General features: G+C 44.3%; 1 protein-coding gene across 1 annotated transcript in view; it reads right to left on the bottom strand.

Annotated features, from left to right (window-relative positions):
* The window catches only part of LOC134356254 (B-cadherin-like), a 58366-nt gene extending 36318 nt beyond the window's left edge, over window positions 1–22048 (bottom strand). The window contains 4 exon segments of the mRNA XM_063067057.1: window positions 6496–6654; window positions 14297–14490; window positions 21516–21615; window positions 21911–22048. Of these exon segments, the coding sequence (XP_062923127.1) occupies window positions 6496–6654; window positions 14297–14490; window positions 21516–21615; window positions 21911–21961 (504 nt within the window). The 5' untranslated portion in view covers window positions 21962–22048.
* Window positions 22049–23268: the final 1220 nt, after the last annotated feature.

The raw sequence follows: 23268 nt of genomic DNA on the forward strand, positions 1-23268 counted from the left end.
GATGTTTCAGTAGGACCCATTAATGTAATGTTCATTGTGAATTGCCTCAAGGTATCACTGAAAAGCACTTAAGGTTAAGGAGTCCCATATTTAATTCAATGTTTTTACTAAATTGCCTCAATTAGGTTGAGAGAGCCAGGTGAAGGAAATATGCACGGTATCATCTCCTCATAAATATTCCAACAACCCTGGCTGAAAATCAGGGGATCCAAGTCAAGAGGATGCAAACTGGGGAGAACAAAGAGGTTAAGGGTTTCCTGGCGAGAAGACTAAGAAAAATTTCAAGATTTGGGAGCAGAGGTAAAGGTGACAGTTGTGATAGCAAGTGAGAGCAGGATTAAATGGAGAGATTAGAACATCTCCTGAAATTTTAGCTTCAGGGGAATAACTTTTGTTCTTTATTGCTGGACCCAAGCACCAGCTGGCTAATAGCAACCTCATTTTGGAACCAGGATTTCAAACATTATATCACTCATGTGTTGTTTCAAAAGGTAGGTGGAAGAGACAGAAAGAAAGATGAAGGGATAAAATGAGCTTAACAAGAGTGAAATCTGGTCTATTAAAACACTCTACAAAGAGCCTTTCTTAATATTTACAAAAAACAGCTAATTTTATAAATATACAGGATGCACTAAGACAGAACTTGCAAGATGTATAGAAATTAACTTCACCCAAATGTAATTCTAAGAAAAAAGAATTAAGTTACTCAGTAATGTAAATATATATGAATACAGTACATAAAACTAAGAAATGTGACTTCAGAAGTATGATCATCTGCACCTCAGTCTTCTAACCATTACTTCCCTGAAGTTTTTAAACAGAAATATCAAAAGAAACTTGTATCAAAATTGCTGGAAATCCTAATCAACACACAAAATGCTGGTGGAGCACAGCAGGTCAGGCAGGATCGATGGAAAAGAGTCAACAGTTAACATTTTGGACTGAGATCCTTCTTCAGGACTGTTTGATTAACATAATTAGAATGTTTTCCAATTATTTGCAAGCCACCCAGGAAATCTGTGTCATTGACAATTCCAATTCAAATATAGCAAATACACTTTTCTCTCTGAATAATTCTCTCTGAACACAATGATTGGGCTCACTGTACATGTGAAAAATTTTTTGATTGCGATACAGTGTGGAATATGTCCTTCTGGAACTTTGAGCCGTGGTGCTCAGCAACCTGACATTTAACCTAGCGTAATCATAGGACAGCTTACAATGACCAATTAACCAACCAAATGGTATGTCTTTTGACTGTGGGAGGAAACCAGAGCACCCAGAGGAAACCCACACAGTCATGCAGAAAACAGATAAACCCCTTTCAGACAGCAATGGGAATTGAACCTAGGTAAAGCGTAGTAAGTGCAAATGTAAAACTGTAAATGCAGATTTAGGGTAAGTAGAAACACAGAAAAGCCACACTTTCACTCCACTTACTTGCAGAAAATCTGAGGACCAGTTTAAATTACTTGGGGCCTCACAAGTGAAAATAAACTGAAATATATGGCTTCAGCAAAATTAGACATTACTGCAAAGTATGAAATTAAATACAGTAGTGTGGATTTTGTGGTCTGCAAAGTGATAATCTTCTTTGATAACAGTAAGGCAAGCAGTTTGTAAAGACTTAATGCCATCTCTGATATAGATGTCCCGTTTACTATTGTCAGTCGGCGCCGTCTGGCTCACTGTGGCAGACGGGTAAGCCACTGTCTCGTATGCTGTCCCTCCCATTCGATGAACGTTGGTGATGTCGGAGGATGGTAACATGGTTCTGCAACTATGGATTAGACTACTGCATTTATGGACTGTGGACTTTTTCCAGGCTTATGATTTGTAGATTGTGTGTTTTTTTTTGCTCATTCCTTTATCATTTTGTTGTGCAAGGGGAGGACGTTTGGGGGTTTGATGTTCTTGTTGCAGGGTGTAGGGGGCTGGATAGAGGTAGTAGCTTTGATGTCTGGCAGTGGCACTCTAGCTTGTAAGGTGGACAAGCATCACTGGTCCTCATCCACCTCCCTGTTCCGGGCATACAGGTGCAAAAACCTCTCTGGGAAGAGTAAAGGAGGGGTATGCTTCATGCTCAATAATCTTTGGTGCAACCCCCAGAAAATGCATGCCCTCAAACCCTTTTGTTCTTTGGATCTGGAGTACCTGGTGCTGCTGTGCAGACCTTTCTGGCTGCCTTGGGAGTTCACGGCTGTTATTATCACAGCGCTGTATATTCCACTGCAGGCTGATACTGGTCTGGGTCTCGAGGAACTGTACAAGACCATCAGCACCCTGGAGACTGCACACCCAGAGGCTGCCTTCATCGTCACCGGTGACTTTCATAGAGCGTCACCAACTAAAGTCTCTCTGAAGTTCTGTCAACACATCCAGGTGAGCACACGGGGAGACAGCGTACTCGACCACTGCTACTCTCCCTTCTGCAATGCTTACAAAGCGCTCCTTCACCCACCATTTGAAAAATCAGATCACTACTCCATCTTCTTGCTGCCAAAGTACAGGCAGAAGCTGAAACAAGAGGCGGCCATAGCTAAAACCATCCACTGTTGGTCCGACCAATCAGTCTCCATGCTGCAGGACTGCTTTGATGACGTCAACTGGAATGTTTCCATGATGAGGATGTCTCCGAGTTCACGGGTGGGGTCACGAGTTTTATCCAGAAGTGGATCGAGGATGTTGCCCCCAGAAATCGGTCAGCATCTATCCAAACCAGAAACCCTGGACCAACAGTTCCATGTGAGCAGCACTTACTGTGTGACACAGAGCTTACGCTGTCGATAACCAACAGGAGCTCAAGAAATGCAACAACACAGGGACAGGATTCAGACTCAACTTTCCACCAACAGCACACGCAGCTTATGGCAAGGTCTGCACACCATCGCAGACTTCAAAGTTAAACACAGTGGAGTTTCCAACATTGCTGCCTCCTTCCCAGATGAGCCAAACCTCTTTTACGCTCAATTCGATGTCAGGAATATTGAGCCCCTGAAGAGAGCCACTGATGCAACCAGCAGCTTGGTCATCTCTGAGGCTGAAGTAAGGAGGTGTTTCCAATATGTGGACAGTCACAAGGCTGTGGGACCAGATGGCATCCCAGGGCAGGTACTCAGTGTGTGCGTGGCATAACTGGCAGGTGGGTTTACAGACACTTTTAATCTCTCCCTCTCCCAGTGTAGAGTGCCCTCCTGCTTCAAAACATCCACCATTGTCCCTGTGCCTAAAAAGACCAAGGTAACGTGTCTGAACAACAGGTGTCCTGTCACACTCACCTCAAAATTAAGCAAATGCTTTGAGAGGGTGGTCAAGGACGACATCTGTAGCATGCTACCAACCACACTGGACCCCCTACAATTTGCCTACTGACAAAACCAATCGACAGATGATGCAATAGCCACAGCTCTACACACCGCCCAAACACATCTGCAGAAGAAGGATGCTTATGTGAGAATGCTGTTCTTGGACTACGTTTCAGCATTCAACACCATAATTCCCTCCAGGCTTGACTAGAGCCTCAGAGACCTCGGCCTTCATCTTGTCTTGTGTAGCTGGATCCTGGAACTCCTGTCGGATTGCCGGCAGATGGTAAACGTGGGCTCCCTCACCTCTGTCCCTCTGACCCTCAACAGTGGTGCCCCTTTCTTTATTCTCGGTATACCCATGACTATGGTGCCACCCACAGATCCAATCTGCTAATTAGATTTGTTGACATTACACTGATTGGCCTTATCTCAAATAATAATGAGGCAGCCTACAATGAAGAAGAGCAGCCTGACACAGTGGTGTCAAGAAAACAACCTCTCCCTCAATGTCACAAAAACAAAGGAGCTTGTTGTGGACTACAGGAGGAATGGAAACAGGCTAACCCCTATTGACATCAATGGATTTGGGGTTGAGAGAGTGAACAGCTTTAAGTCCCTCAGTATAAACATCACCAAGGATCTCACATGGGTGAAAACAGCACAACAGCGCCTCTTTTACCTCAGACAGTTGAAGAAGTTTGGTATGGCCCCCCAGATCCTAAGAACTTTCTACAGGGGCACAACTGAGAGCATCCTGACTGGTGCATCACTGCCTGGGATGGGAACTGTACTTCCCTCAATCGCAGGACTCTGCAGAGAGTGGTGCGGACAGCCCAGCGCATCTGTAGATGTGAACATCCTTCTATTCAGAACATTTATTTACAAAGACAGGTGTGTAAAAAGGGCCTGAAGGATCATTTGGGACCTGAGTCACCCCGACCACAAACTGTTCCAGCTACTATCATTTGGGAAACAGTACCATAGCCGAAAAGCCAGGACCAACAGGCTCCGGGACAGCTTCTCATCACTAGGCCATCAGACTGATTAATTCATGCTGAGACAACTGCATTTCTATGTTATATTAACTGTCCTGTTGTACTTACGATTTATTATAAATTACTATAATTGCACATCTAGACGGAGTCATAACGTAAGGATTTTTACTCCTCAGGTATATGAACGTTGTAAGTAATAAAGTCAATTCAATTCATTTGAATTCCTAAATCTCTCACGTCTGCCTCTAAGTGGCACAACCTGGTACACCTGCGTTATGTTAACAGGGCACCACTGGGGGAAGGACCTCGTTGACAAAGTCACTGGCCAGGGCAGATAAGTTCCCTGAAGAACTGCAGCAGCCATATGTTCAAGACCAGGGTGATCCTCCGAGTGAAGGACATCAGCTGTGGTCTGGCCTGGAGGCCTCACTAGCCCAAGACACACAAAAGCACCCCTACGACCTGTAGGTATGTTGCAGGATCTGACCCGAACTGCACTGTTCTTGTTGCATTCCCTTAGTTTTTTATGTGGGGGAGGGATCATTTGGGGGGTCAATGTTCTTGTTGAGTTTTGTGTGGGGGGGGTGATGATGCTTACTGAATGATGCTCATGTTCTTTTTTTGTTTCGTGGCTATCTGGAGAAGACAAATCTCAGAGTTGTACATGGATACGTGCTTTGATAATGAATTAACTGTTGAATTGCTGTCAGACGTCACTTCTAAGAGATCTGTACATCCAATAACAATGTTAAATAATAGACTAGATCTTGCAGATAACAAGACAAAAATTCAAAAATAATTAAAACACGTTACACCACTTTTAAAACACTTTACAGAGAAAAGAAGAATGATCCTTGCACATGAAGCCAAGGGTACGGAAGGGTCATATACTATTAAAAAGCACGAGAATTTGAGTGACAACCGACACATCTGAATGACATTGACTGACAACTGACATTTGCCGCTCAGCACATCTCAGACTTGTGTGCATGCTCAGTGAAAGGTAAGTCCTGGGCAGGATGTCAGTGCATCGGAGGGCGCACTCTGCCACTGCAATCATGAGCAAAGGAGTGATGTTTTGAGTACCACCTTGGCCCTTAAATATATGGTAGACAGGGCGGGCACTGAAATGGTAATCCCAAGTGTAGGCAAGTGCTTACATTATTATATTTTAATGCTTTAAAACTAAAACAATTCATTGTATTTTGCATTTTTAATCATTTTAAATCTACAAGAATAATCATAAGCTATTGAACTACATGGAGAAAACATGACAGCAATCACAAGTCCACACAGACATCACACATGGCTCCCAGACTTAAAGTCACTGTCAGACCCAGCACTGCCTCTCCAGACAACCTGTGGGTGCAAAGGACCAACCTTTCCTGTCTGGAAAAAAGTGGGTCTGGAGCTTCAAGGGATCCATGTGAGCTCTGAGTCAGGCCTGCAGCAGTATATTGGCTCAGAATGGTTTTTAAGCGGTAATTGCAGTTTAGCACACTAGAACCATGGAAACAGGAAATCTATTGCACATTACAGGCCCATCAACCCGCAATGTTGTGCTGACTATGTAACCTACTCTAAAAGCCACCTAGAGTTTCCCCATCGCATAGCCCTATTTTTCCTAGCTCCCATGTACCCATCGAAGAGTCTCTTAAAAGACCCCATTGTATCCGCCTCTACCACCTTTGCTGGCAGTGCGTTCCACAAACCCACTACTCTCTGTGTGAAAAACTTACCACTGACATCCCCCTTGTACCTACTTCCAAGCACCTTATGTTAGCCATTTCAGTCCTGGGAAAAAGCCTCTGGCATACCACACAATCAATATTGCTCATCATCTTATACACCTCTATCAGGCCGCACCAGCAAAATCTAAATTACATGTCATTCAATATCTAAGAATTTATTTTTTTAAAGTAACAACTTAAAACCATCTGAAATTGTCAAATCACTGCAGGTCAACCACAGAGCATCTTGCAGAGAGACAGTCGCCGACATTACCTCGCTAAATAGAAGTGCCTAAGACATTTCACAGTACAGGACTGCATTTGCTGCTTCCTTGCTTCTGATCTCTACACTCCTTGTTCTTTATTCCAAATGTTACCAGAAGCCTGAACTGAATCAAAATGATAACAGTTTGATTCAATCCCAAAGCAGAATTCCACTACAATTTGAACGATAAGACAAACCTGTGCAAGGAACTTCGGGAATGGGCCTCGGTCATTTTCTGGATGCTTGATAACTGGAATCACCCAATCTCGCTTCCTTCGTCTCAACGCAGAATGAGAAAACCGTGAAGGCCACATGAACACTGGCACATCTGACTTGTCCTCTGCAGAACCTTTCACCTGTAACTCAAAAATCAGAAGGTAGGTTACAATTAGTTTACTACTTGTCTACTCTAACAGGTCAGCAGCAGATGTCATTTCATTGACTCTTCACTCAATCCTGGATCATCTGTACAGCAAATCTACATACTACATCAGGATGCTCTTCATTGACTACAGCTCAGTATTCAATACTATCATCCCCTCAAAACTAATCAATAAGCTTCAATTCTTAGGCCTCAAAACCTCCTTGTGCAATTGGATCCTCCATTTCCTCACTTGCAGACCCCAGTCAGTTTGGATTGGCAACAACGTCAGTAGTTGGGAAGTTTTTGGAATCGACTGCTAAGGATGAGATTATAAAATACAGGGAGGCTCATGTCAAGACAGGCCAAAGCCAGCATTGTTTCCTGAAAGGAAAACCCTGCCTGACTAATCTACTGCAATTTTTTTGAGGAAATTACAAGCAGTGTGGACAAAGGAAAAATTGCAGTGGATGTGGGGTACTTGGATTTTCAGAAGGCCTTTGACAAGGTGCCACACATGAAGCTACTTAGCAAGATAACAGCCCATGGAATTACGGGGAAGTTACTAGCATGGGTGGAGCATTGGCTGACTGACAGAAAACAGAGTGGGAATAAAGGGATCCTATTCTGGCTGGCTGCCAGTTACCAGTGGAGTTCCACAGGGGTCGGTGTTGGGACCACTGCTTTTTACGATGTATGTCAGAGATTTGGATTATGGGATTAATGTATCTGTGGCTAAATTTGCCAATGATACAAAGATGGGTGGAGGAGCAGGTAGTATTGAGGAAACAGAGAGACTTAGATAGTTTAGGGGAATGGGCAAAGAAGTGGCAAATGAAATACAACATTGGAAAGTGTATGGTCATGCACTTTGGTGGAAGAAATAAATGGGCAGACTATTATTTAGATGGGGAAAGAATTCAAAATGCAGAGATGCAAAGGGACTTGGGAGTCTTTGTGCAGGATGCTCTAAAGGTTAACGTCCAGTTTGAGTCAGTATTGAAGAAGGCAAATACAATGTTTGCATTCATTTCTAGAGGTATAGAATATAAGAGCAGGGATGTGATGTTGAGGCTCTATAAGGCACTCGTGAGACCACACTTGGAGTATTGTGTGCAGTTTTGGGCTCTTTATTTTAGAAAAGATATACTGACATTGGAGAGGATTCTGAGAAGATTCACGAGAATGATTCCAAGGATGAAAGGGTTACATTATGAGGAACCTCTGGCAGCTCTTGGGCTGTATTCCCCGGAGTTCAGGAGAATGAGGGGGGATCTCATAGAAACATTCCGAATGTTAAAAGGCCTGCACTGATTAGATATGGAAAGTTATTTCCCATGGAAGAGGAGTCTTGGACAAGAGGGCACGACTTCAGGTTTGAAGGACGTCCGTTTAGAACAGAGATACAGAGAAATTACTTTCGTCAGACGGTGGTAAATCTGTGGAATTTGTTGCCACGAGTGGCAGTGGAGGCCAAGTCATTGGGTGTACTGTATTTAAGGCAGATATAGATAGCTTCTTGATTAGCCAGGGCATCAAAGGGTATGGGGAGAAGGCAGGGGAGTGGGGTTGACTGGAAGAATTCAATCAGCCCATAATTGAATGGTGGAGCAGTCTCATTGGTCTGAATGGCCTACTTCTGCTCCTATATCTTATGGTCTTAACATCTCCTCCACAATCTCACTCAGCACAAGTGCTATAAGGCTGTGTGTTTACATCTCCCCCCAACCCCACTGTATACTTATGACTATGAGGCTATGCACAGCTTCAAAGCCATATTTACGTTTGCGAATGACACCACTGTCGTAGCCCAAGTCAAGGGTGGTGACAAATTAGTATATATTAGTATTATTACCTCAGAAAGGCGCTGCCAAAGTTATACCAACATGTCTCCTGCCTCACTAGAGGCCCAAATATACTTGACCACTGCTACATAGCAGTCAAGGATGCCTACCGTTCCGTCCCATGACCTCACTTCGGAAAATCGGACCATCAGGCCGTACTCCCCCTCCCGGCTTACAAACAGAAACTGAAGCGGGAGGTCACGGTGTCAAAAGTGGTGTCGTGTTGGACGGAGGAAACGGATGAGGTCCTCCGTGACTGCTTTGAATCGGTGGACTGGTTAGTATTCAAGGACTCGGCAGCTAACCTCGATGAGTATGCCTCAGCTGTCACGGACTTTATTTGGAAATGCACGGAGGACTGTGTGTCTCGCAAGACAATCCAGGTATTCCCTAACCGGAAACCTTGGTTGAATTATGAGGTCAAGTCCCTTTTGAAGGCTAGAGCTGCGGCTTTTAGGTCCGGGGATACTAGTCGCTACACGGAATCCAGGTGTGAACTCCGGAAAGCAATTAAGGGCGCCAAAAGGCAATATCAAGCCAAGTTGGAAGCCCAGGCTAACCAGAGGGATGCCAGTAGACTATGGCAGGGTCTAAATGAGATCACTGGGCGCAAAGAAAAGGCTGGGAATATCAATAACTGTGGCGCTTCTCTTCCTGATGAACTTAACATATTCTACGCAAGATTCGAACAGAAGAGGAGCATCCCACTCCCTCCGGATGAACCGGACCTGGTGGCATCAAGATTCATCATCACCAAGGAGGACGTTAGAAGGGTCTTCCTGAAGATAAATCCAAGGAAGGTGACGGGCCCAGACGGCGTCCCAGGACGGGTTCTCCGGGCCTGTGCAAACGAGCTAGCTGGAGTGTTTGCTGACATCTTCAACTGCTCCTTGCTTCAGTCTAAGATCCCCCATGTTTTAAGAAGGCAATGATAATCCCAGTGCCGAAGAAGAGCAAGGTGGCATGCCTGAATGACTATTGACCTGTGGCTCTGACATCAATTGCAATGAAGTGCTTCGAGAGATTGGTTATAGCACACATCAACCACAGCCTACCGGTCAACCTCGACACTTTGCAATTCGCCTACCGGAGCAACAGGTCAATGGCAGATGCCGTCTCTCTGGCCCTACATTCCGCCTTAGAACACCTGAAGAATAAAGACATACGTAAGGCTCCTTTTCATTGACTACAGCTCTGCCTTTAATACCATCATTCCAAATAAACTGATTCCTAAGCTCCAGAACCTGGGCCTTAGCACTCAGATCTGCAGCTGGATCTTCAACTTCCTCACAGACAGGACCCAGGCTGTAAAAAACCCAGCTCTCCTCTACAATCACTCTGAGCACCAGTGCCCCACAAGGCTGTGTACTCATCCCCCTGCTGTACTCACAGTACACCCATGATTGTGTAGCCAAGTTTCCATCGAACTCAATATATAAGTTTGCTGATGACACCACAATTGTAGGCCATATCTCGGGTAATGATGAGTTTGAGTACAGAGAGGAAATTAAGAACCTGGTGGCATGGTGCAAAGACAATAACCTATCCCTCAACGTCAGCAAGATAAAGGAATTGATTGTTGACTTCAGAAGGAGTAGCAGACCACACGACCCAATTTACATCGGTGGTGCGCAAGTGGAACAGGTCAAAAGCTTTAAGTTCCTCGGGGTCAATATCACAAATGACCTGACTTGGACCAACCAAGCAGAGTTCACTGCCAAGAAGGCCCACCAGCATCTTACTTCCTGAGAAAGCTGAAGAAATTTGGCCTGTCCCCTAAAACCCTCACTAATTTTTATAGATGCACCGTAGAAAGCATTCTCCTCGGGCACACCACAACCTGGTATGGAAGTTAGAAACATAGAAACATAGAAAATAGGTGCAGGAGTAGGCCATTCAGCCCTTCGAGCCTGCACCGCCATTTATTATGATCATGGCTGATCATCCAACTCAGAACCCCGCCCCAGCCTTCCCTCCATACCCCCTGACCCCCGTAGCCACAAGGGCCATATCTAACTCCCTCTTAAACATAGCCAATGAACTGGCCTCAACAGTTTGCTATGGCAGAGAATTCCACAGATTCACCACTCTCTGTGTGAAGAAGTTTTTCCTAATCTCGGTCCTAAAAGGCTTCCCCTCTATCCTCAAACTGTGACCCCTCGTTCTGGACTTCCCCAACATCGGGAACAATCTTCCTGCATCTAGCCTGTCCAATCCCTTTAGGATCTTATACGTTTCAATCAGATCCCCCCTCAATCTTCTAAATTCCAACGAGTACAAGCCCAGTTCATCCAGTCTTTCTTCATATGAAAGTCCTGCCATCCCAGGAATCAATCTAGTGAACCTTCTTTGTACTCCCTCTATGGCAAAGATGTCTTTCCTCAGATTAGGGGACCAAAACTGCACACAATACTCCAGGTGTGGTCTCACCAAGGCCTTGTACAACTGCAGTAGTACCTCCCTGCTCCTGTACTCGAATCCTCTCGCTATAAATGCCAGCATACCATTCGCCTTTTTCACCGCCTGCTGTACCTGCATGCCCACTTTCAATGACTGGTGTATAATGACACCCAGGTCTCGTTGCACCTCCCCTTTTCCTAATCGGCCACCATTCAGATAATAATCTGTTTTCCTATTTTTGCCACCAAAGTGGATAACTTCACATTTATCCACATTAAATTGCATCTGCCATGAGTTTGCCCACTCACCCAACCTATCCAAGTCACCCTGCATCCTCTTAGCATCCTCCTCACTGCTAACACTGCCGCCAAGCTTCGTGTCATCCGCAAACTTGGAGATGCTGCATTTAATTCCCTCATCCAAGTCATTAATATATATTGTAAACAACTGGGGTCCCAGCACTGAGCCTTGCGGTACCCCACTAGTCACCGCCTGCCATTCTGAAAAGGTCCCGTTTATTCCCACTCTTTGCTTCCTGTCTGCTAACCAATTCTCCACCCACACCAATACCTTACCCCCAATACCGTGTGCTTTAAGTTTGCACACTAATCTCCTATGTGGGAGATTGTACTATCCAAGACCGAAAGAAGCTGCAGAAGATCGTGAACACAGCGCAGCACATCACACAAACCAATCTTCTGTCCTTGGACTCACTTTACACCACACGCTGTTGGAGCAGTGCTGCCAGGATAATCAAGGACACGACCCACCCAGCCAACACACTTTTCATCCCTCTTCCCTCCGGGAGAAGGCTCAGGAGCTTGAAGACTCGTACGGCCAGATTTGGGAACAGCTTCTTTCCAACTGTGATAAAGACTGCTGAACGGATGCTGAACGGATTCTGACCCGGATCTGGGCCGTACCCTCCAAATATCTGGACCTGCCTCTCAGTTTTTTTTGCACTACCTTACTTTCCATTTTTCTATTTTCTATTTAAGATTTATAATTTAAATTTTAAATATTTACAAATTTTTACTATTTTTAATATTTTAATATTTAATATTTGTAAGCCAGGGAGTGGGAAGCGCAGAATCAAAAATCGCTGTGGCGATTGTACATTCTAGTATCAATTGTTTGGCGATAATAAAGTATAAAGTATAAAGTATAGAGGGAGATTGAAAATCTGGCTGAGTGGTGTCACAACAACAACCTCTTTCTCAGTATCAGTAAGACCACAGAGATAATTATTGACTACAGGAGGAGGACACCAGAGTTCCATGAGCCAGTCTTCATCAGGGAATCAGAGGTGGAGAGTTTCTGTAGCTTTAAATCCTCGTTACTATCATTTCAGTGGATCTGTCCTGGGTCCAGCAATTAAGTGCCATGATGAAGAAAGCAGAGCACCCACTTTACTTTCTTAAAAGTTTGCAAAGATTTGGCATGTCCTCTAAAACTTTGACAAACTTCTACAGATGTGTAGTGGAGAGCATAATGACTGGCTGCATCACAGCCTGGTCCAGAGGGAGCAATGCCCTTGTACTGAAATACCTACAAAAATATTGGATATGGCTCATCCATCACAGATAAAGCCCTTCCCACCATTGAGCTGTCATAGGAAAGCAGCATCCATTGTCAACAACCTCCACCATCCAAGTCATGCTTTCTTCTTGCAGCTGCCATCAGGAAAGTATCAAAGCCTCAGGACCCAAACCAGCAGATTCAGGAACAGTTAATACCCCTCAACCATCAGGCCCTTGAACCAGAGGGGATAACTTCACTAGCCTCATCAGTCAATTGTTCCCAGTGTACTGGACTCACTTCCAAGGACTCGTCATCTTAAATTCTCAAAATTTATTGTTCATTTATTTATTTATCTATCTATTTATTTATTTCCCTGTCTTTTTGTATTTGCAGTTTTTTTCACATTAGTGATTGGGTGTGGTCTTTCAATGACGCTATTGTGTCTCCTTTATTTACTGTGATCGCCTGCAAGAAGATGAACCTCAGGGTTGTATATGATGACCTTTATGTACTTTGATAATAAATTTACTTTAAACTTTGAAATAAATGTTTCTAACTGGGCCTCAATAACCCCATCTGCAATGAGATCCTGCATTTGCTCTCTTGCCAACCTCAGTCAGTTCGGATGGTAAAAACAACTCCTCCACAATCTCCATCAGCATCGGTGCTTAGACCCTGCTCTACTTGCTTTACACCTGTGACTGTGTGGCTCAGGACAGTTCCAACATCATATACAAATTTGCTGATGTCACCTCTGTTGTGGGCCATATTAAAGGTGGTGATGAACCAGCATAGAGGAGGGAGATTGAAAACCTGGCTGAGTGGTGTATATCAACAACCTCTCACTCAATGTCAGCAAGATCAAGGAACTGATTGTAGAATTCAGGAGAGGGAATCCAGAGATCTGTGAGCCTGTCATCATTGGAAGATCAGAGAGGGAGAGGGTCAGTAGCTTTAAATCCCAGTGTGTCACTATCTCAGAAGACCTGTCCTGGACCCATCATATAAATATAATTACAAAGAAAGCACAACAGTGCCTCTACTTCCTCAGGAGTCTGCGGAGATTCAACACGTCATCAAAAACCTCGACAAACTTCTATAGATGTATAATGGAAAGTGTACTGACTGGCCACATCAGCCTGGTATGGGAACACTAATGCCTTTGAACATTAAATCCTACAAAAGGTTGTGGATTCAGCCCTCCCAACCATTGAGCACATCGACATGAAACACTGCCGTAAAAAAGCAGCATCCATCAAAGATCCTCATCCCCCAGACCATGCTCTCATCTCACTGCTGCCATCAACTAGAAGGTAACGGAGCCCCAGGACTCACACCACCAGGTTCAACAACAGATACTACCCCTCCACCATCAGACTCTTGAACAAAAGAGGATAACTACACTCATCTATTGAGATGTTCCCACAAGCAATCATCTCAATTTAAGGACTCATTATCTTGTTATTTCATGCTCTCGTTATTTATTGCTATTTATTTATATTTGCAGTTGCACAATTGTCTTCTATGCTCTTGCTCTTTTATTGATCCTGTTTACAGTTACAATTCGATAGATTTGCTGAATATGCCCGCAGGAAAAAGAATCTCAGGGTTCTAGGTGCTGACATGTATGTTCTCTGATGATAAATGTTACTTTGAACTTTGAAATAAGTGTTTCTGCATTAAAAACCATGAATGCTGCATTTCATGACAACATTCATTCAGGTGGGAATTTTCCCATTCATCAATCATTTCATCAATTTACCAAAACTCATTAAAGTAATTGTTTAAAAGCTCCATAACATTTCAATGCTTTGGCATTTACTTTGGTCATGACTATTCAACCACTCATCCAAAAATCTCTGTTTAAAGTACCTTGTCACCATTTATTAGCACAGTAATGACTGTTCTCCATGCATCTTCTGCCTTGCTCGATGCAACGATGATAAAGCTGGTTTGGTTTGTTGATGGAACGTCACTAACAAGAACCCTTCCATCAGATTCCACTTGGAAAGAGGGATCATCCATATGGAATTCCAGGCCATTCGGTTCACTGCAGTTGAAGTGAACTACAAAAATAAAAAGGAAAATAACACATAAGCAGATTATCATCCAAACACCATTCCTGACTGATTGGTTTTACAGAAGAAAAACCTTCACACAAACTATAAATGTTGTATTATAACAATGTACTTTCTGCTTGGATGTAATGGACTTTGCACATTCTAACCACATGTCACAAGGGACAAAGATTTACCTTCTCATTCCCCATGTTTCACTGTGTTGATTAACCCTCCCACAATTTTCATCAGAATTATTTTTTAGAATTAGAATTAGAATTTATTTAAATCTTACATCCATCCCACAACGTGAGGGAGTAAAACTCTTTGTGTAATGACTCTGTTGCAATGTACAGACATGTGAATTTAGAAGTCTTATGGCTTGTAGAAAGAAGCTGTCCCGTAGCCTGTTGGTCCTGGCTTTAATGCTGCGGTTGTGTTTGCCAGGGGGAAGTAGCTGTAACCGTTTATGGTTGGTGTGACTGGTTTCCCCGATGATCTTCCACGCCTTCTTTATGCACCAGCTGCTATAAATGTCCTCAATGGAGGAAATTTCACATCCACAGATACGCTGGGCTGTCTGTACCACTCTCTGCTGTGCCCAGCGATCAAGGTTGGTGCAGTTTCCGTACCTGGCAGGGATATAGCCAGTCAGGATGCCCTCAGTGGTGCCCCTGCAGAAAGTCTTGAGGATTTGAGGGCTCATGCTGAACTTCTTCAGTTGCCTGACGTGCAAGAGATGCTGTTGTGCATTTTTTTGCCACAAAGTCGGCGTGTACAGTCGAGGTGAGATCATCGGCAATGTGTACACCGAGGAACTTGAAACTACTCACCCTCTCAACTGCAGACCCATTGATGATGATCGAGCCAAACTCAATGCCCTTCTTCCCGTAATCCACAATCAGCTCCTTTTGTTTCTTGGATATACTGACATTGGAGAGGGTTCAGAGAAGATTTACAAGAATGATTCCAGGAATGAAAGGGTTACCGTATGAGGAACGTCTGACAGTTCTTGGGCTGTATTCCCTGGAGTTCAGGAGCATGATGGTGGGATCTCATAGAAACATTCCGAATGTTAAAAGACCTGAACAGGTCAGATATGGCAAAGTTATTTATCATGGTAGGGGATTCTAGGACAAGAGGGTACGACTTCAGGATTGAAGGACATTCATTTAGAACTGAGATGCAGAGAAATTACTTTAGTCAGAGGGTGGTAAATCTGTGGAATATGTAGCAACGAGTGGCTGTGGAGGCCAAGTCATTGGGTGTATTTAAGACAGAGATAGATAGGTTCTTCATTAGTCAGGGCATCAAAGGTATGGAGTGAAGGCAGGGGAGTGGGGATGACTGGAAGAATTGGATCACCCCATGATTGAATGGCGGAGCAGACTCTATGGGCTGAATGGCCTACTTCTGCTCCTATATCTTATGGTTTTGTGGACACTGGGGGAGAGGGTGACCATGGTGTCAGGCTGTCAACACAGTTAATGTTCTACGTAGAAGTGATAGAAATGACAGCTTGTTGGATTAAAAGTAACAGTACAGGAAAGCATGTAGACTCCCACACAACTGGTTAAACTAACTATACACATAAAAATCTGAGATCATCAATATGCTGTTCATTTCTGGTGTGTCCTCCATATGCTGGGCCATTATATACTTATCCATTAGTTGACTGGTCATCATTACAGAAACTCAACTGTGACGTAGGGAGGGTGTGCTGTTCTTTTGTGGTCAATCCTCTGAATGTTTTGGAGTTTTCGTATCAGGCTGTGATGCAATCAGTCAATATACTCTCCAATAACTATCTATAGAAGTTGGTCAAATTTCAGATGTCAAGGACATGGGTAGAGAAAAGTGCTGGAAAACGGCCATTAACATCATGAAGGATCCCACCCACGCTGCTCGTGGACTGCTTCTCCCACTGCCACCAGGGAGGAGGCTACATAGCATCTATGCCAGGACTACCGGACACAAAGACATTTACATTCCCCAAGCAGTAAGGCTGATCATCACCTCCACCCACTAATTCCACCACCACTTTATTATTACCTGTCAGTCATCTTGTGTGCATCTCAGTGTGACTTTATGCATATACAATCAATCTATGTATATAATTTATCTTGTGTATTGAATATCTTGGTCATAACTTGTCCTGGTCCCATCACATCAGCACTCTGGCCAAGGAAGCACCGCACCCCCCCCCCCAGTTAAATAAATTTGGCATGAACTAGTTGATGCTCATCAGTTGTTAGAGATGTACCATAGGAACCATTCTATCAGGAGGCATCACAGGTTGGTATGACAACCACTCTGGCCAAGACCACAAGACATTGCAGAGTTATGGACACAGCTCAGTCCATCATGAAAACCAATCTCCCCTTCATTGTCTACGTCGACACTTCCCACTGCCTCAGGAAAGCAGCAGCTTAATCAAAGACCCCTCCTACCTGTCTCATTCTCTCTTCTCCCTTCGTTCATTGGCTAGAAGATACAAAATCTTGAAAACACGTCACCAGGCTCAAGATCAGCTTTTATCTTGCTGTTAAAAGGCTCTTATTTTGATCTCACAATCCACCTCATTGTAGTCCTTCAAAAAGACATGAATCTGCAGATGCTGGAAATCCAAAGCAACACACACAGTACACTGGAGTTGCCACCTGGTCTTTGTTCCCTTTTAGTCTGCCTGAGCTGCACTTTTCCTGAAACTGTTCCATTAAATTCTGCATTCTTTTGCGCATTTTTCTTTCAACTGCCTCGATGTACTTGTGTTCTGAAATGATCTATAGTGATGGCATGCAAACAGCTTTTCACTGTATCTCAGTGCCTGTGACCATAATAAAGTCACTATCAGTGACAAAGATTGATACTTTTTGGATGTCGATGGGAATAAGGGTGATAGGAACAACCATTATCGTATTGAATGGTGGAGCAGGCACGAGAAGCTAAATAGCCTTTTTTTGCTGCTACTTATCCTGTGGTTGTATTATTAAAAGAATGAGTTCTGAGCCAAATCCAGTGCCCAGTTACGCCATTTTGTTCAACATGCACAGTTCCATCATGATGCTAATATTGGCCTCTCCTTCCCTTCCTATCAGTTGCTGAGGAGAGTGAATTCAGACCAGTCTGGAAACAAAGGTGAAGATTCACAGGGGTTGCCTGTGATTTGTGTCACTGGTCCCTGAAACTTGAGTTACAAATGTTTACTATGCCATGGTATTCTGCAGTGTTGTAGTCTGGGCCAGGCCTATCTTCTCCCGTATTGAGTACATGCTCCCTGGCTGCTGCTGACTGCTTTCCACACCTCCGGCGTGCAGCCCATGCATCTGCTAAGTATTGCTCCTCCTGACTTGTATATACATTGTTTCCTATTGTCTTGAAATCTGTTGCACACTGGCCATATATATGTGTATGATTTTCATCACAAAACATAAAGAGAACTAGTTTAAAAAGAATGTGTATAAGGTACATGTTGGTATGGTTTCAATTACTGTTCATCCCCCATGTTCAGATTTCATCAGGACAGTTGCCCTTGCTCATGTTTAGTAGTACGTTAACACTATAGTTAGTTTAACCACGTAAACACGAGGAAATCTGCAGATGCTAGAATTTCAAGCAACACACATCAAAGTTGCTGGTGGAACGCAGCAGGCCAGGCGGCATCTCTAGGAAGAGGTACAGTTGACGTTTTGGGCCGAGACCCTTCGTCAGGACTAAATGAAGGAAGAGTTAGTAAGAGATTTGAAAGTTGGAGGGGGAGGGGGAGATCCAAAATGATAGGAGAAGACAGGAGGGGGAGGGATGGAGCCAAGAGCTGGACGGGTAATTGGCAAAAGGGATACGAGAGGATCATGAGAGGTCCCACTCCCAGCATCTCGCAGGTTCTCTTTTTCTGCTGCCCTGACAATCTCTGCTACTAATACTCCCGCTCCCGGACCAGAACTGAGTCCCGCCTTCGGAACCCCACAGACTCCCGCGACTGCACAGGAACAGGGTATTCCACCATCTGGCAGATATTCTAATGATGTCGGTGACTGAAGGAATTTTATTACGCAATGCGAGCCGACATTCCAAGCCCAGCTTGGTCGTTTCTGTAAGGATGCGCGAAAACTGGCGTACATGGTCAATCTCCTAGATGGACCTCCACTCAGCCTGTTCGACGCTTAACGGAAGCAAGCATAGTCCTTCCGACATTTCGTGGCGGTGTTAAGGAGATTTTTTGACATTCCAGTACGGGGTCAAGAGGCTGCCCACAAACTTGGACCTGCGCTAAGGTAGGAACAGTGAGAGCCTATGCATTCAAATTCCCCACACTTGCAGAGGAGACGGGTTGGAATGAGTGATCTCTCATCATTGCCTTCCAGCGTGGACTGAACGCGGGGGTCCGGTGTGAGAACCTGTCTGGGGCGAGCAGGATAGTTTGGATATCCTGATTAATCTGACTTTTCAAGTTAACGACTGGGTAACTGAGTGGCGCAGGGAAAGAATGTTTGAAACTTCCTCCGAATAGGAACTGATCCGCGTCTTTCCTCACCCACCCTCCATTCCTCACCGCCCAGCCCATGGAGGAGCTTATGCAAGTAGGACTCTTGCACCTGTCTCAGGAGGAACGAGAGCGGCGCGGGAGAACATTGTGCCGATCCAGGACATTTCTGGGCGGCAGGTCAAAAGCGTCCAGTAAAAGAAGATGCACGTCAGCAGCGAGAGGAGTCCTGGCGGGTCAGTTCTCTCTTCAGTCGGCTTTCCCCAATTGTGTAATGCTCGAAGTTTCCTTATCGTGGAGGTCTCTGATCAATGAACCTGGAGTTTATCGACTCCGGTGCAGCCAGCAATCTCATGGACAAATCTCAATTTCAAAGGTGGGGAGTTCCGACTCGGGAATTAAGAGAAAAGATTAACGTCAAGGAGCTGAGCGGTCGACCTCTGGGTACCGGCCAGAACCACTTTTCCACCGAACCCCTCCAAAGGGTGCTCGAAGGCAACCATAGTGAACAACTCTCTTATCTGGTTGATTCGCCTGAAGCATCACTGGTACCTGGTCTCCCCCGGTTATCCCGACATACCCCACGAATCGATTTGTCTGAGTAGGGACCGGCATGCCTGTCTACCTGTCTGGGTCCAGCTCAGTCTCCACTCCATGAGTCCCCTCCGCTATCAGCTAAGGATGCAGGCCTGTCTGGGATTTGGCTGAATATGCGCATCTTCTTGAGGTTTTAAGTAAAAGGAAGACCGTTCCCCACACCGGCCATAACACTCTGTATTACGTAATTGTGAGTGAACTGCCGGGTTTAAGAGAAAGGAACGCCATATCAATGCCCTCATTAGTAAATAAGGATGTGCCATAATGATGACGCATCAATTTTCCTCAAACCAACCACCGATATTCACAAAAGAAACGAGAATGCTAAGAAATTTCAATATTCGGTGCTAAATGTCAATAAATGAACACGAATGAATCACCACTTGCCCCATTAAAATCAGTCCACTGCTGAGAATCAGACAATTATTACAGTACAGGACATGGGCATTCGGCCCGTCTCTGGAAATAGTATCCATCAGTCTACTGCGATAAGGATTTTTCCTGCAACACACATAAAAGTTGCTGGTGAACGCAGCAGGCCAGGCAGCATCTCTAGGAAGAGGTGGAGTCGACGTTTCAGGCCGAGACCCTTCGTCAGGACTAGACGTGTTGCTTGAATTTCCAGCATCTGCAGAATTCCTGTTGTTAAGGATTGTTCCTGTTCCTCTTTACGTTACTCTTAAGGCTGATCTGTAATTCTGCGTCAAATGTACGCTGTAAGTGTACACATCCTACTCAAAGTGGAAGTATGACTACAATGACAAATAGGTTGTAGAGGTTGAGCTGGGGTGGTGGAGGAAAGCGATCAGCCGTAGTTTCTGAATATTATTGAATTTTCCAGCAATTAAACCTCTTTGCTCACAAGAATTAAAACCTTGACAATGAAACACTTCATCGATCCCTTTTTAATATCATTCAGGACAACGTACAGTGGGTATTTCAAACAAATCTAGGTAGACTCAGTAAACTTCAGTGACACCCTACTGCTGAGGGAACTATACCGAAAATCCATGCATTTGTAACTATGCAAAGTGAAACTACAAACTGGGCTGTTGCTGCATTACATGAATTTCGTGACTGATGTGGCATCATTTTAACCAATACAAAGTTGTTGGCAATCCCATCAATAAAAACTATGCAACTTCCTCTGAAAGTTTCAGACACTTGACAATCGGATTAGTTCCTCAAAGACTGCTCAAGCGACACAAGTCCAACTCAAGGAAAGTAGAGCATTTTAGCTGAAAACGTTTAGTATAAAATAACTTTCCGACAAAATGAAGGAACACATCTTGTGCGGCCAGAAGACTTTTCCCAAAGTGGGTGGAGTCTGTTTTTGAAATTGGTATGGCATCCATCTCGCATAAACTTGATCCAAAACCGGACACACAAAAAGCAGTGGAAAATGTACGTAACATAAACTAAAGTTGCCAGTTGTAGTTATAAACGTCTAGTACACAAAACGCAAATTCGCTTGAAGGTTACTATCTGTCAGGTAATATGGAACGGCATACCTGAACCTGTTCTGGAAACAAAACAGAAAATTGACTGAAAACACGACACCAAACTATTCACAGTTCTTAGCTAATCTGGAGCAGATGTTTTGAATTTGGGTATAAAGTGCACAGTTATAATTCGCAGATATGCCGAACTTCCAGTGGAACGTAACCGAGAACGACAGATACATCTGCAGAACAGCATAGAGAGGGAAGGGTGGTCAAACTCTCACTCTGCAATGTTGTGCCTTGCACATTGAAAAGCTAACGACTTTGTACCCCACGCCCCCCGATATCAGAGCCCCTTTTTTGCAGTTCATATCCACTCCCCGGATACTTTGCATCCTTTCCCGCCTGATCTGTCTCTGTGAATTGCAGTCTGAGCCTTAAAACTCGCTCTGCCTTTCCCATACACCCGACGTTATTCCCCGATGAGACCCGGGTGTTTTCCTCGTTCTCACCTCTGCCAAGTACTTGACCCACCGCCAGAGACTCCACCTCGAAAACGTAGGAGTCTTTATCGAACCCCTCGCATCGCTGTGATCCTTCGCCACTGCAAACCTGTCGGACAGAGTCGTTTCATGTTAGATAACGTGAAGCAACCGCTCGCCGCCTGCACCGCCGATCCCCGAGGTCTGTCTAACCCGCCTGGATTGGACCCCACTCGAAAATCTCGGTTTTAATTGGATTAAAAAGATGGGCGAATATACTGTGACGGGAAACCAGAAGCCGGTGTTGGGGCAAGAGTGACCCACCCACACCTGGCGATCCGAGCGAAAAACAATCACACATGAAAGAGCTCACGGCAGCATCTCAGATGAGTTGGAGACGATCAGTGTTGGGGACTGCGGCTCACCTGCAGCAGGAGGGCGAGGATTCCCAGGCAGGAGAAGGTGAAACTACTCATCGGAGCCAGAGCGACTGTCCACCGATCTCTGTTTTATTTGCGGGTTTCTCTCCGCTTTCGCTGCGCTGTGTCCTCTCCCCGCTGCTGCTTAACACAGACTTCCTCTTCTGATAAACATTCGGTAGTTCTTCAACTTTAGGAGGTGTTTCCCTCTCTCCAGGACAAGAGAAAATCTGTAGATGCTTGGAATCCAAAGCAACGCACACAATGTGCTGGAGTAACACAGTCGGCCAGGCAGCATCTATGGAAGAGTAAATAGTCGACGAGAGAGACCCTCTCTCATTCACTCATTGACAAGGTAACCTTGTTTATACTAATCCATGATTACCCTGGTTTTACCTCATCAGACATATTCCCCCTACCCCCACACCATTCCTGCGACTTAACAAGCTTCATTTCTCTCCGACCCACTTCTGACAAAAACTCATCAACACGAAACAGATGTGAACTGACCTGCTGGGTATTTCCAGCATTTTTCTGTTTCCCTTTTAGATTTTTAACATCCACATTTTTTTCTTCATATCTGATGTTTGTCTCTTTATCTGAACATTTCCTTCAGTGGACAAGCTATTCAAATACAAACATGTGTTCCACATATTTTTAGCCATTCAGTCAAGTTAATTCAGCAATCAAGTGGTAGCCAATAAGGGAAGTTACACATGGAGTGAATAAACTAAACAAAATCCTACATCGTTGTGAGCCTACTGAAACACATCCACTAGCTTCTAGGGAACTATTTGGGGGGATTTCTTTGGCATATTTTTGCATCACATTAGTAACGGAGTTAATATTTCATTAGTAGTTAGCCACTTTGGGATATCCACTCAACAACTGCAATCTCTCTTTTACAGCCCAGCAGGGAAGTCCTGAAGAGGGAACTAAGTGATGGGGGAGGTTGGACATAGTTATTCATATCTATGTGTTTTTATTGTATTTTACCATTTGGTCCTTGTTCTAGGCACTGAAGCATCAAAGGATGGCAATTTATGACAGATGTTCACAGTGCTAATGTCTGATTGTAGTAAGCAAACAGTTATGGTCAACCAAACAAAACCCATTGCATAAGATAAAGATGTCTTTCTGTTCAACACTGTCATGTGCTGTAGGACTTTTTGTTTAATAAGGAACTTGCGGAATCCTCAGTACTTTCCTGAGCAATGAAGAAGACTCCATTGAACATGAGTAGCTCCTTTGAATCTGCTCTATCAGTTAACAAAATCATGCCTCATCTATCACAACACCATTTTACTCATATTTGTATTCATAAATCTATTGATTGCCATTTTAAATGTAATGACTGATCATGC

This window comes from Mobula hypostoma, chromosome 14 (assembly GCF_963921235.1).
Source record: "Mobula hypostoma chromosome 14, sMobHyp1.1, whole genome shotgun sequence".
Taxonomy (NCBI): Eukaryota; Metazoa; Chordata; class Chondrichthyes; order Myliobatiformes; family Myliobatidae; genus Mobula; species Mobula hypostoma.